At 40.1% G+C, this 12833-nt stretch overlaps 1 protein-coding gene across 1 annotated transcript; it reads left to right on the forward strand.

Moving 5' to 3' along the window:
- Positions 1 to 922: 922 nt before the first annotated feature.
- Positions 923 to 4892, forward strand: tob1a (transducer of ERBB2, 1a). The gene is made up of 2 exons (XM_061711074.1): positions 923 to 1199; positions 2667 to 4892. Exon 2 carries the CDS (start codon positions 2885 to 2887, stop codon positions 3911 to 3913), a length of 1029 nt encoding a protein of 342 aa, XP_061567058.1. The 5' UTR covers positions 923 to 1199; positions 2667 to 2884; the 3' UTR covers positions 3914 to 4892.
- Positions 4893 to 12833: the final 7941 nt, after the last annotated feature.

Below are 12833 nucleotides of genomic sequence, written 5' to 3' on the forward strand. Positions count from 1 at the left end.
AAAATATATTTTTAAATAAGTCATTTTAATTGAACGGGAATAAAATCGTTTAAATGTGTCCCTTTAAACCTCCGGGTGGTATAATGCCGCGTTCCATTTGTCCTCGGAAGTGGGGATTTCCCAGTTCCCAGTCGGAACTTTCAACTGGAACGCCCCTCGAAGTGGGATTTCCCACTGGGAAAGTGGGAGAGTCTTCACCACCCCCGAGTTCACATTCCAAGATGGCTGCCCCGGTTGTAAACAGTAGAAGAGAGCTCTGTAAAAATTCGTAGCACTTCATTCTAGTTTTGGTCACACTAAATCAGTCGTATACAAGTATTGTTCGGCATATATATGCTGCTATAGTGTAATTTACATTTTTCATGTGGTATATGCGAACTACAAACTTGTTTACCTACTTTGTAACTGGAACGCTGATAACTCGGCTGTGACGTCATTCCCAGTTCCGACCTCCGAGGTAAATGGAACGCAGCATAAGCAGGACACATGGATACTGGACATAGAACAAACTGTATCAGCAGCACTGTCGCTAATATTCTCCCATTAATAACGACTCAACAAGCCGTTATGTTCCAACATAGATTGATATAAATAGTTTTCAAAGAAGAACGTGAAATGTATATGATAAATATGTGTAAAATACTGTTTTTGTGGTAACATTAATTATTTTTTTCCCTTCGCTGTCAAAGCAGACCTAGGTTATCTCTGACGCAAGCCCTCGCCATAGGCGTCTCTCTCGCCTCTCAGACCAATGCGTCTCAGATTGACGGGAGAAATCAGCCAATCAGCGAGCGGCGTCGGGAACCCTGAGGGGGCGGGGCTTCGTCCTCTGACCAATCACATGCGTCAGTATTGTTTTGACCTCTGAAACCGCATCACCGCCTACCTCGTGCCCATGGCGGAGGAAATCTATAAATACAGGGAACACGGGAGCAGAAAGGGACGAAGTTGCGAAACTCCCGTGTAGGAGGGAGCTGCTCTGCAAGCCTGCTGAAAGAAGAAAAAACGCAAAATAACCTTAAAAACAAAAAAAACGAAGCAAACCGTAAAGTCAATCCTCCGAAATCTACATGTACTGGAATACTTTTTTGTAACGTTGCTAATATATCCTATGTGAAGAAAGTATTTATACTTTTTTTCTATTTGCACTAACTAACGGTACTTCAGAACTACTGAGAATCTTTATTTTTTACAAAAAAGTAAGTATATCCAGCTTTTTTATGTACGTATCTGTGACTGTGTTGTGTTTGCTGTCTTATTGTAGCTCTATTCATACTTTCTAAGCTGATTTGCTGCGTCAGTCCAAGTCAGGGAGGGGTGTACGTGTGTAGGCGATAAAAGTGTCCAGTGTTTTGAATTTATTTCAGTCTGAGAAATGACAGTTCCTCCATAAAGACAACGAATATAACCGTATCTTCACTTTATAGCAGCTGATTGAATTATACTGTCCACTGTTACTACAGTCGACCCTGTCGCTGCTTATTCTGAGACATAGCGACAATAATGCGCTCCTGTGTATTTGCAAAGCATCAACAAGTTATCTCTGTTTTTCAAGCGATAACGCAAGAGTGCAAAGGGGACACATAGCACTGAATATTTACCATACGTTTCAGCATATCTGTGATGAATCAGCCAAGGGTTTCCTCTTCCCTTCGTAAAACTGCTGAACATGGGTGTAGACGGTTTAAGTCTTATTTCAACATTTAGTTTAGTTTAGTTTAGTTTTATTTAGCACATAACATAAAAAAATAACATTACACAAGTAAGTTCAGTTAAAAGAAACTGCAGGGAGGAGCGAGCAAGCCAGTAGGCTCATGAGGAGCCCCCACCTAATAACATTTAACAAAATACTTATGAGGATACAAAATCCTAAAAATGAAAATAAATCATAAAAATTGCATGTAGAACATGAATGAAAATAAAATAATAAAAAAAAAGATAAAAAAATTACTGTATACATGATCATGAAAATATGAGTATTAAGCTGAACAAATGGAAACACAGAATATGAAGTGCAAAAGAACATTAAGAGAACATTAAGAGCATTAAGAACATTGTTTTCAGTGTGGGAAGCCCTGCAACTAACCGGCCCCTTTAAGCGTAGACACAGCCCCATGACAGCGTTGTAAAGCTTTGAAATCCACCCAGATCATTTCCTCACCAACTTATCCACGATTAAAAAAATATTGACTAGGCATTAACTCTGTTTAAGAAAACTGTGAATTGAACGCAGCGCCCCTCCAGTAGTTTTCCTCTCTCCTGCCTAATGGTGGCAGTCTAATAGCCGATTATGTAAGAGGATTCCAGTTCCAGTGAAAGGTTAATGTGCCTTGTGCCTACTTTTTGACCTTTATGTAGATCTAGATGCCAGATCCAAACGTACCAAAGATTGTTCTCTGATATTTTTTTTTTCTGTATGAGAACACTTGGACAATTTTTGTATATTTTAATCTATTTGTTCATTTGTCACTGTGTTTGTTGTCATTTGGTTGACATTTATCTCATACAGGTTGAAGGTCTTAGCTGTTGCAGTTACACATACGAGATGTTTAATAACTAAAAGGCACTTGTAGACGCCACCTGGATCAGTTAACAGATCTGTTGTGAATTTACAATGCAATTTACATGTACTTATTTTTTTTTCTTCTGTCTGATCATTGCTGCAGAAAACATTATATATCACACCCTGTGGAAGGACACCACTACATTCAAAACCAGCACTTTTCATTTTCAACCTGTTTCATCCAAGTTCTGGTTGCTTTCACCATCCTGCCTGGAGCACGTCTGTGTTGCCAAACACGGATAAACAAAGCAGACCCAGTGGACACAATCAAGGTCAGACACAACTAATCTCTACACACCTGGTACACTTCAGCAGTTCGCTATGCAGCTTGAAATCCAAGTAGCTCTCAACTTCATCATCTCATACCTATATAACAAGCTGCCAAGGCGGCGGGTCAACATTTTTGGCGAGGAGCTGGAGAGGCAGCTGAAGCAGAAATATGAAGGACACTGGTACCCGGACAAGCCATACAAGGGCTCAGGATTCAGATGCATCCACGTGGGGGAGAAAGTGGACCCTGTGGTGGAGAAGGCAGCCAAAGAGAGTGGGTTGGACATCGATGATGTTCGCAATAACCTGCCCCAGGACCTCAGCGTGTGGATTGACCCCTATGAGGTGTCCTACCAGATCGGGGAGAAGGGGCCTATCAAAGTATTGTATGTTGATGACAGCGGTGAAAGTGGAGCCACTAATGGAGGGCTGGATTTGGACAAAGAGATCAAGAACAGTTTCAATCCAGAGGCACAGGTCTTCATGCCCATCAGTGAGCCTGTGAGTGGAGCCTCTCCGGGCTCCAGCTCTCCCTCTCCTCCTTTCGGCCACTCGGCAGCAGTCAGCCCCACCTTTATGCCCCGCTCCACGCAGCCTTTAACCTTCACAACAGCCACCTTCGCTGCTACCAAGTTTGGTTCCACTAAGATGAAGAGCAGTGGACGCAACAACAACAACAACGGCAGCAGCAGCAGTGCCGGGAACAAAGCGGCCCGTACCTCTCCCACTAACCTGGGCCTGAATGTGAACAGTCTCCTGAAACAGAAAGCCATCTCCACCTCCATGCACTCGCTGTACGGGTTGGGACTTGGAGCACAGCAGCAGCACCAGAAGCCCTCTGCTCTGTCCCCTAATGCCAAGGAGTTTGTGTTCCCCAGCTTGCAGGGCCAGGGGAGCCCGAGCGCTCTGTTCCCTGGGGACAGCTCACTCAGCCTCAGCCCGCTGCAGTACAGCAATGCCTTCGATATGTTTGCGGCCTACGGTGGCCTTAACGACAAGTCCCTCATGGACGGCTTGAATTTCAGCTTAAGCAACATGCAGTATTCTAACCAGCAATTCCAGCCAGTTATGGCCAACTAGTACATGTTAAGGTACTACTTAAGCTACTGCTTCATGCAGAAACGACCAGAGATAATGTGATGGGGGAAGCAAACACAAATGCACATGTCGGAAAATTTGAAAACAAAAAAAAATGTAAACAAAAACAGAATGTCAAAGATAAAAGGAAAAAAGGACTTGTAACATGTAAGATCTAAGGTTCGAGTCTTAAGAGCATGAGCCCGAGGGTGAATTATGTTGCCCCCTTGAGTTATATTTACTTTTTTTTAATTTTTTTTTTTTTTTCTCAACAATGAAGCTTGTAGTACAAAATGTCCAAGCTTGGTTACCCAGACTTCAAAATGCATCATTGTCATTTCTTTTGCCAACCAAGCACAAAACATTTTTTTATGTGACTGTTTTAAGATATATATATATATGAAAAAATACTTAAAAAAAAAAAAAAAAAACACCACCACAAGTCATGGCCTCTTTCAGTATTTAAACATAACTGGATATTGCCAGTTTTTCAAGAAATTGGCATAAATAAGTGGGATTTCCTGGTCTTTTTCTAATTGTATAATTTAATTTAGTACAGAGTTTGTAAAATATCAGAGTATCTATTGTTTCTACGACATGGTATTGCATTTATATCTTTTTACTACTCCAGTGATCTGTGATGGCTGCAGCAACTTTATGTTTTCTTTTTTTATTGAAATTATAAAATAAATCCATCTTAAAAAACATTGACTATCCTAAAGATTGTGTACAGAATATTCCGTAGTGGTGGGATTTAAGAATATTTGCTTTTTTGAAAAACATAAGAGTTGTATTTTCTGTTAAGAGTTTAAAGATTTTTGCTATATAATGGACAAAATGTAATCGTATATTAATTTTGTACCTACATTGTGCAATACTTGATAAAGCAAACGGTATAACAAAGTATTTGGAGTCAGTGTCTTACATGTTCAGAGGGACTGATAGTTTATTAAGTTTGTATTAAAAAGCTTGAAAATAATAAGACGTGTTGATTTTTGTCATTGGTCTTTGGGATTGAAGTGGTGCAGACCGGTCTTTAGAGGAGGGGTAGATCTGAAGTTTTCCAAACATGTTAGGACAAATCCAGTTTTCTCTCCTCCAGTCATGGATCAGGTTTTTCCTTAAACTAACGCTTGGTTTGGTACATGTTTGTCTGTAACAATTTCCATATTTCACTTACAACATGAATCCTACTGAACAGTCAAGATATTGTAGGTTTATGTTGTTGTTAAGGTTTCCAGGGAGGGGGATAAAAGAATAAAATCCTTTTAGATAATATTAGCATTGACGGAAATAGCTCTTTTCCTCAAGTTACACACAAGCCCTGGGAAACATCTTTCACCACCATGCCTCTTGTCCCATACATGGCTGGCAGGACCATCTCTAAATGGAGATCCTCCTGAACTACAGCGAAACTTCCCGATTGTTTGACCAACCAGCTGCTGAGCAGGGTTGTGCTACACTGCAGATAAACGGAGGCTTGATGCAGGCTATCGTCGAGAAACGCAACCACAGAGTAACCCTCTCTGATGGAGATACTCACCTGCAAATTCATTTTTAACAACTATATGAGTGATGCATTAAGTAATGTGCCGAGTAAGGAAGTCACTTGCATCACTTAACTGCAATTAAGTAGTAATACTGTACATAATGATAGGGTTTATGAGTATACAGCTAAGAGCCAAGCTGGCCAGTTACATTTCACCCACTATTCCCCGTGATGTGGCCTGTAAATGGATAACTAGCAGGGTTTTATTTTTTTTCTATGCAGGCTTAATCCTAATGCGTGTGTCTTAAGATACTATTTCAACATCACGGTGCAGCAGAATAATAGATCAACCACTCCGACACACAGAAAAGGCATTTCTTTAAAATTCAACCTGTGTAAAAACATGCAAGATAGCTTTTTATTTAAGCTTTAATCCAGTCAACAGTTATTACAATTATCAAGAAGATAGTTTGACACAAAACAGAAGTCAGGGTCTTCTGGATGGCATTGATGAACATACTGCTATTATCTTCTGGAGGTTATCATTTTTGTAATATTTTACTTTTCACTAGTTAAAGTAACATTTCCCAAGGAGCAGCGTGTGGGTTTGGGTGGTCTGTGGTGACCCTGGTGTTTCTGCTTTTGGAGTGTTTTGTGCTTGTACAGGCTGAGAGCATCCTGACCCCTTCAGGGTCCCTGGGGGGCCGGCTCATCATCCCTCATCTGTCTGCCTGCCTCCTGATACTCTCAGGGTTTGATAGGGCTGTGTAAAGTTCAGCGCCTGTGTCGTTTATCTCGGCTGCTGGTGTAGGGTCTGGTGGGAGTGCTCTTGTTTATCTTGGTCTGTGACTCTGTGTTAGCGTGTGGCCGTCTCGTGGATGTCTGTGCAGAACAAACCATTCTGAAAATAACCCCTGATCCATCTGCTCCTTGTTTTTGTTGTCAAGTTACTGTACATCACACTGAAGGTCTGGGACGCTTAGATTAGGCTAACAAGGGCAGAAAAGAGGAGTCCCACATGTGAGCGCCGTTGTTCTGCAGGCTGTTGTGCCCATGTCGCCCCTAGTAGTGAATTCCTGTAGTTTAAGGACAAGGAGAGAGGGGTCACGATTTAAAATTTAATTTAACCTTTTTTTTTATTCACTTTGTTTCCAACACAAAATGTGCATGATGACATACACATTTATGTATTGGTTTACAAAGCTTTGAAAAGAATAGTAGGTCTCTTTCTTATTTTAACGATCAGTGTTGTTAGACATGAAAAAAGCATAAAATTACTTTCACCACCAACTTGTTGTGGATTCATTTCTTCATACTAGCAGACCTAAAACCAGTTATTCTAAGCTTGTTGCCTTGGTTCGATCAGGAATACTAATCAAATAGTCTCCAAGTAATGTAGTTTAGACTGTTTACATTCATAGGTGCAATTGAAGGACCTTGGAACTAAGAGGAAAAGGAATATGATGTGAATGCCACGAAAATAAAGTTATAATAATACCAGAGGGAGGGAAATCAATAAGAGAGCGAGAATGGGACCAGGACGACGCAGAAAAGCAAGAAGAGACTGATGAAAAGAGGAGAAAACAGATTAGGCATGGGGCATTGTGGCACGTAAAGAGACAAAAAGACAAGTGAAACATTGCCTGCACCACTATCGATGCTAATTTGATGCCAAGCTCAGCGCTCCGTCCCTCGGCACCCCCCACTCGCCTGTCATAAAAACAGGTGGAGCTCAGCTTAGCTTGTATCCCAGCCAGCTAACGAAGCCTTATGGTAATGTCACCCTCCTCAGCAAAAAAAAAAAAAAAAAGAAAGCGTTTAATGGGTTTGCTTTGGTCCAACTTCACATCTATTTCTGGAAGCACACTGAAGCTGATTGAGCAATGATAAGCTGGAAGGTATTGAGCTTTTCTCTGAACATTACTTCACCCCACCTTATCTGTGCCTCACAGAGGAAAGCAGAGGCTCTCAACCCAACAGGAGGATTTATCCCCTTATACTGTAGTTTTTTTTATATCTTTACCCAATGCTTATTCATACTGGCTAACAGAACAATGAAAGAAAACTTAAGTTCAAAGCTCATGCTGCAGATATGTTTAGGTTTAATTAAAACAGCAAGAGCTAGAGCAAGTTTTACAGAAATGTTTTCATGTTTTCAGGAATTTTCTATTGATATTTATACTCATTCATTTCTGTTTACACACACATACACAGACGCCTTGTGAAGTGTGTTTGTAGTTTCGGATGCATACTGTGTTGTCTAGTTTCCTTGGTACGCGCTGGATATCCGCAGCAGGTACTCACAGTCCAGCCCTGTGCTGCAGCTGCTCTTATCTGCCCAAGGAACCAAAAACAAACCAGCACTCCCCCCCGCCCTCTCCACATGGTTTAGGGTGACGTACGGTGCTTTAGTTTCCAATGTAGTCTATCATGCCACTCCTACACCTTCCACCAGGTCTGAATGATTCTTTGCAGTTAAAATGTGGCACAGATAACCAAACACCACACATACTATTCCTCGTAACTGTAGCCTGTGTCTAAATAAGTCACAGCTTTCCTATATGTACAGCCATGTGAAAAAGAGAGTACATCCAATTTCACTTCCAGAGTTTTACATTCTATAGTCAGCTCAATCCAAGTGTGGCTCCAAAAAGACTACAAATTATTACCCTTCCACCACCATGCTTGACAGTTGGCGCTGATATGGTGTATGGTTTTTACCAAATGCAGCGCTGTGAATCCTCACTTAATATCTCCTCTAGTAACTGTTAATCTTCCCTGTTAACTATTGCTTTATACTTTCAGAAGCATTAGTTATGCCAGGTTTCTGTGTGTGTTGCATTTCAAGATAGATAGCCTATTACATATAAGATATTAAAGTAGATATTAGTAAATGCAGTCATGAGGCTAATTTTGTCTCAAGGCTTCACAAAGCTGCTGGATATCTGGCTACTTTTAGTAGCATCCAGGTAACATGATTCAAACTCAGTTCATTCATCACTCAGACATTAATATTTCCTGTGCAAGATACAGATCCTTAGTTATCAGCTTTTCTGTCAAGATCTGTCTTCTTTGGTGTGTTTTGGTTCGGCTTTCAGGTTCTTGGATTTGCACACTCTTGTTAGCTCTCTTCCTACTTTATTTTAATGTTGTTACTTTACTTCATTCCTATTACTTTTGCTTTCTGTGTTGTTTGTTTCTCACCTGGGTCCTGGCACTGATTGGTATTCACCTCTACTTTGCCAGTCATTACTTTCCTCTCCATATATATCATCTGTTTTTCTTTACCCTCTCTCCAGACACTGGAGTGGTTATGACTGTCATGTACTAAATCCAGCATTCATGTAACCACCAGAAAAATATTTAGGAAACATTCCCTCATCTTTATCACAAAATAACATCTCCACAAGCCAGTTTCATTTTACAAATAAGTCCCGTTGTCTGATGAAGCTAAAAATGGAACTTTTGGCTACAACAATCAAAGGTGTTTTTGTAGTGAAAAGGGTGCAGGATTCAATGAAAAGAATGCCTCTAAAAGTTTTTTGACATAGGATCCATCCTGCTTTGTGTTACTGTCATTGGCACAGGGAATATTTCACTGGTAAAGAGAATAATGGACTTCATTATACAGCAGCATAAGCTGTAGGCAAGCTTCACACCATCTGTTTAAAAAGCTGACAATGAAAGTAGAAGATTAACTGATCTTTTTTGCAATGTACAGTACAGACCAAAAGTTTGGACACTCCTTCTCATTCAAACAAATGGGGAAGTGTGTCCAAACTTTTGGTCTGTACTATATGTCCTAAAGGAAAATTAAAATCTGTGCATAGACCTCAAAATAGCAGACCATTTGGTGGAAGTGAAGGCCAAAGACTGTCACAGAAGTGGGAGCCTTATGCAGTGGATGAATGAACAACAGTTGCCCTCACAAGAACTGAAACCCTCACAGTTGGCAACAAAACCAGCCGCGACACTTGTCAAAGGGGGTGTTACAAAGAGCTGAGCATATGTAGCATAGCCTCAGGCCCTATTATTATTCGTTAAAACTGAATGGTTTTGCTTACAAACATAATATGTCATATCTTTTTTTTTTCTGAAACTTTTGGGAATAAGGTCAACTTCCACTCAGTTATTCACAAAAACGTGTACCAAAGAAAGCTGGACACTGTAGCACCACAAAAATCTTCTGGCGATTATCGGAGACTTCACACTCAAAAGAGAGTGATTTGTAACCAGGTGAGACAGGAGCAAGACCAGGACTCACTGGGAACAACTGGAAAACCAGGCTCACACAAACACATGCCCTGTATACAAAACACAACACAACTGTGGCCCTTTTGTTCATGCTCTGGGGAATAATGGGATATAAGAAAGCCATCCAGAAGTCAGTGAAGAGATCAGAATCCCTCAGAAGAAAACATTCTTATGGAAATATTTCCTCAAACATCTTAATCCACATTATCTATAGGGTATGTGTCACCACCAAAAAGTCTTCTCTGGCAATGAGAAAATATAGCCATTGCTTTCTGATCTTATTTTTGTTCAGCTTAGAGTCAGGTTGGATTTACCTGACATACAGATCTGCCTCAGAAGGCTTTGAATGCTCTCATGAATAATATTTACACATATTAAAGAAAGAAACTGGGGATGAATGGCCAGCCTGGAGTCATGAGATGTGCACTCTGTTTCCCTACCCTTAATGTCTGTGTGTGCAGGAGGAGGATGTTTTGCCAACAGAGTTCATGTACACTCCAGTTCTGAATGGAAACTCTTATTCCCTGTCGGTCCATGTATGAGTGTGAGGGAATGTTGGCCAGCGCTGCTTTGACTCATGGATCGGTGAGACAGGAAATCAAAAAATGTAGCGAAAAAGTCACCTCTGTCCTCTTCATGAGCAGCGATGCAGAGCACCTATAATGAATGGATGCTTTTATGTCATCTTTGTGACTTTATGAGGTGTAAAGATGTGGTTGATTCTCAAAAAAAAAAGTGTGTCTTCAAAGCTGCACAACATTGCCTTTAATGGTAAATGGCTTGAGAGGCTTTGGCTGTAGTTCACATTGCAGTCGAAAAGCTAAGATAACTCATTGTGAGTGTGAACCTGTTTGGACATCACCAGGAAATATTTCCTCCACTGGATCAGAACTGACTGACTCAAGGCTCAGGAATTTCAACCATCCCTCTAATAAGACTGCCCGGGATGCTCACGTGCAGGCATGAACACACACAATCCAGGTTTGCTTTTTCTATCACGCACCTCCATTCTATTATACTGAATACTCTGGAATAAAAGTGTTCCTGCTTCTAATTTATACTACCCATAAAATGATAATAATAACAATAATAATAATATGTAAAAAAAAAAAAAAAAGCTAAATGAAAACAAACAAGCAGCAACACTTGCTAATGTCTGTCTTTTGAGTATAATGGGAAAGAGTTACGGTAATTAGCATTCAGTCTTGCATCAGATGACTGCAGCATGCTGGAGTTTGGTCTCTGATCTGTAATAATAGGAAAACACTTGCACTTGGAGCTGCAAGAGTGGACACACTTCACCTTTTGCCTAATGGAAATGCAATGAGATTGTAAATGATCTGAAAGCAACAGGTTGCAGAGAAAAAGAGGAGAATGGTCATTTTTGACCCGTTTGCAAGACTCTCAGTCCTGCATCCTGCATGTTCCAGTAAAAATTGAAAGCAAGTCTAATTATCTCAGAAAGTTGTGCTTAGAAGAAAATGTGGTCCAAATGCAGCTTGCAAGATACAGAGTAATGCCATCTGTTTATGATGTAGCGGCTCAGAGGATCATCTGGAAGGAAGTGGTAGCCACTGCACTGCTTCTCAGTATTAGTCCTCAGAGCATTGAGGGTAAAAAGCTGCTTCTGGCAAAGAAGTACAAAGAATTAAAAAAATAAATGAATGTAAATGTAAAATAAAATCAAATAAAAAAAGATAAATGTTGGCATAAAAATAACTTGAATAAATGTTTTAGCCACCCAAAGTACCGGTATATAGCTTTTGCAGAAAAATGGCTGCTGTGGTTACAGGTGGCACTTGTAATGTAGGATGTGGCCTACAAAAGTGTCCAATAAAGTGATGTTTATCAAATAATTACAAAGATAACATCAGACTTCAACTTCAGGGGATATCTCCATTTCAACGGGGTCTTAAATTCCCTGAGAAATAGACAAATTAGTCAATTAATGTTCAAAAACAGTCTCTCCTTACAAAGCAGTAAGGAGATACTGTTTCCCTGTGATGACACAAGTTTCTGCTCTGTGCTTTAGAACGTAATTGAGAAACAAGAAGTAGGTTTCCTGGTTTGTCGCGAATGAACCATGCTGCTGAGGGTTATTAGAAGATGACGGGGCAAGTACTTTGGGCATTCTTGTAATAAACAGTTGCAATAAACCAAAATGCTTCTAGGAATCAGAAAACCCATCCTATGCATTTGATTATACATGAGAGCAAAACGGAGAATAGCTTTTCAGGGCTTCATGGTGTTTAATCTTGACCTTGTTTCTCCTCTTGAAGTGGGAGCAGCTAATTCGTCATGTAAATAAAAGGCTTACTATATAAGAGAAAAGGTGTTTCAGTCCCCCACAATGCACCGCAGCTCCTTTGAAAGCTTATGAAACTACCTGGGGCAAACAAAAAGAATATGTGAGATTTAGAATATTTTAGCTGGTGTTAAATACTGTCACTTAAAAAACATCCACTGAAAAACCTATTTAGAAAACATGGTTACTCTTTCTCAGGCTTTCATAATTGCCGGTTGAACTGGGGACCGTAAAGACTGAATGTTGTTTGTGAGCGGTAACAAATCCTGCAGTTAATTTTATGAGCAACGATGCAAATTTAGCCTGAAGTAAATGGAATTTAAAGGTGGATATAAAAAGTGAAGGATGCGCTGACATACCCGCTGCATAATCCTAGCATGACTGACCCATCAAGTTTGGTTGCTTTGGCCTCTGCGAGTCTCTGTGTATTGCTGAAGCACAACACCAATCGTAGTCTCACATGTATCTGCAGGAGGACACATATGCAACATTTCCTTATCTCAAGAAATGTATAAAAAAAAAAATATCCATAAATTCAAGATTTGAGATTGAACAGAAAATATTTATATTATCCTACTTTCTGTTCTCTGTTCTGCCATGCTTCAAGTAAACATACAGGCGATAAATGTAATGACCTGAGGACTTTTGTACAAGCGACAATCGTACAGAAGCATGATTTAAGACATGGGTACCTTTACAGGTACTACCTCCTAATTGGACCCATTTCATGCTATGAAATCTTTCTCTTTAGTTGCTGCATGTGGCACTGCTCAAACACAACACTTAATTTATACAAATTATGTTTATCTAGAAGCAAAAAGATCCTATAACAGCTTAAAATCCTGTTTTATTTCCCGTGGCTGTGATGTTTTACT

Source organism: Cololabis saira, chromosome 21 (assembly GCF_033807715.1).
Source record: "Cololabis saira isolate AMF1-May2022 chromosome 21, fColSai1.1, whole genome shotgun sequence".
Taxonomy (NCBI): Eukaryota; Metazoa; Chordata; class Actinopteri; order Beloniformes; family Belonidae; genus Cololabis; species Cololabis saira.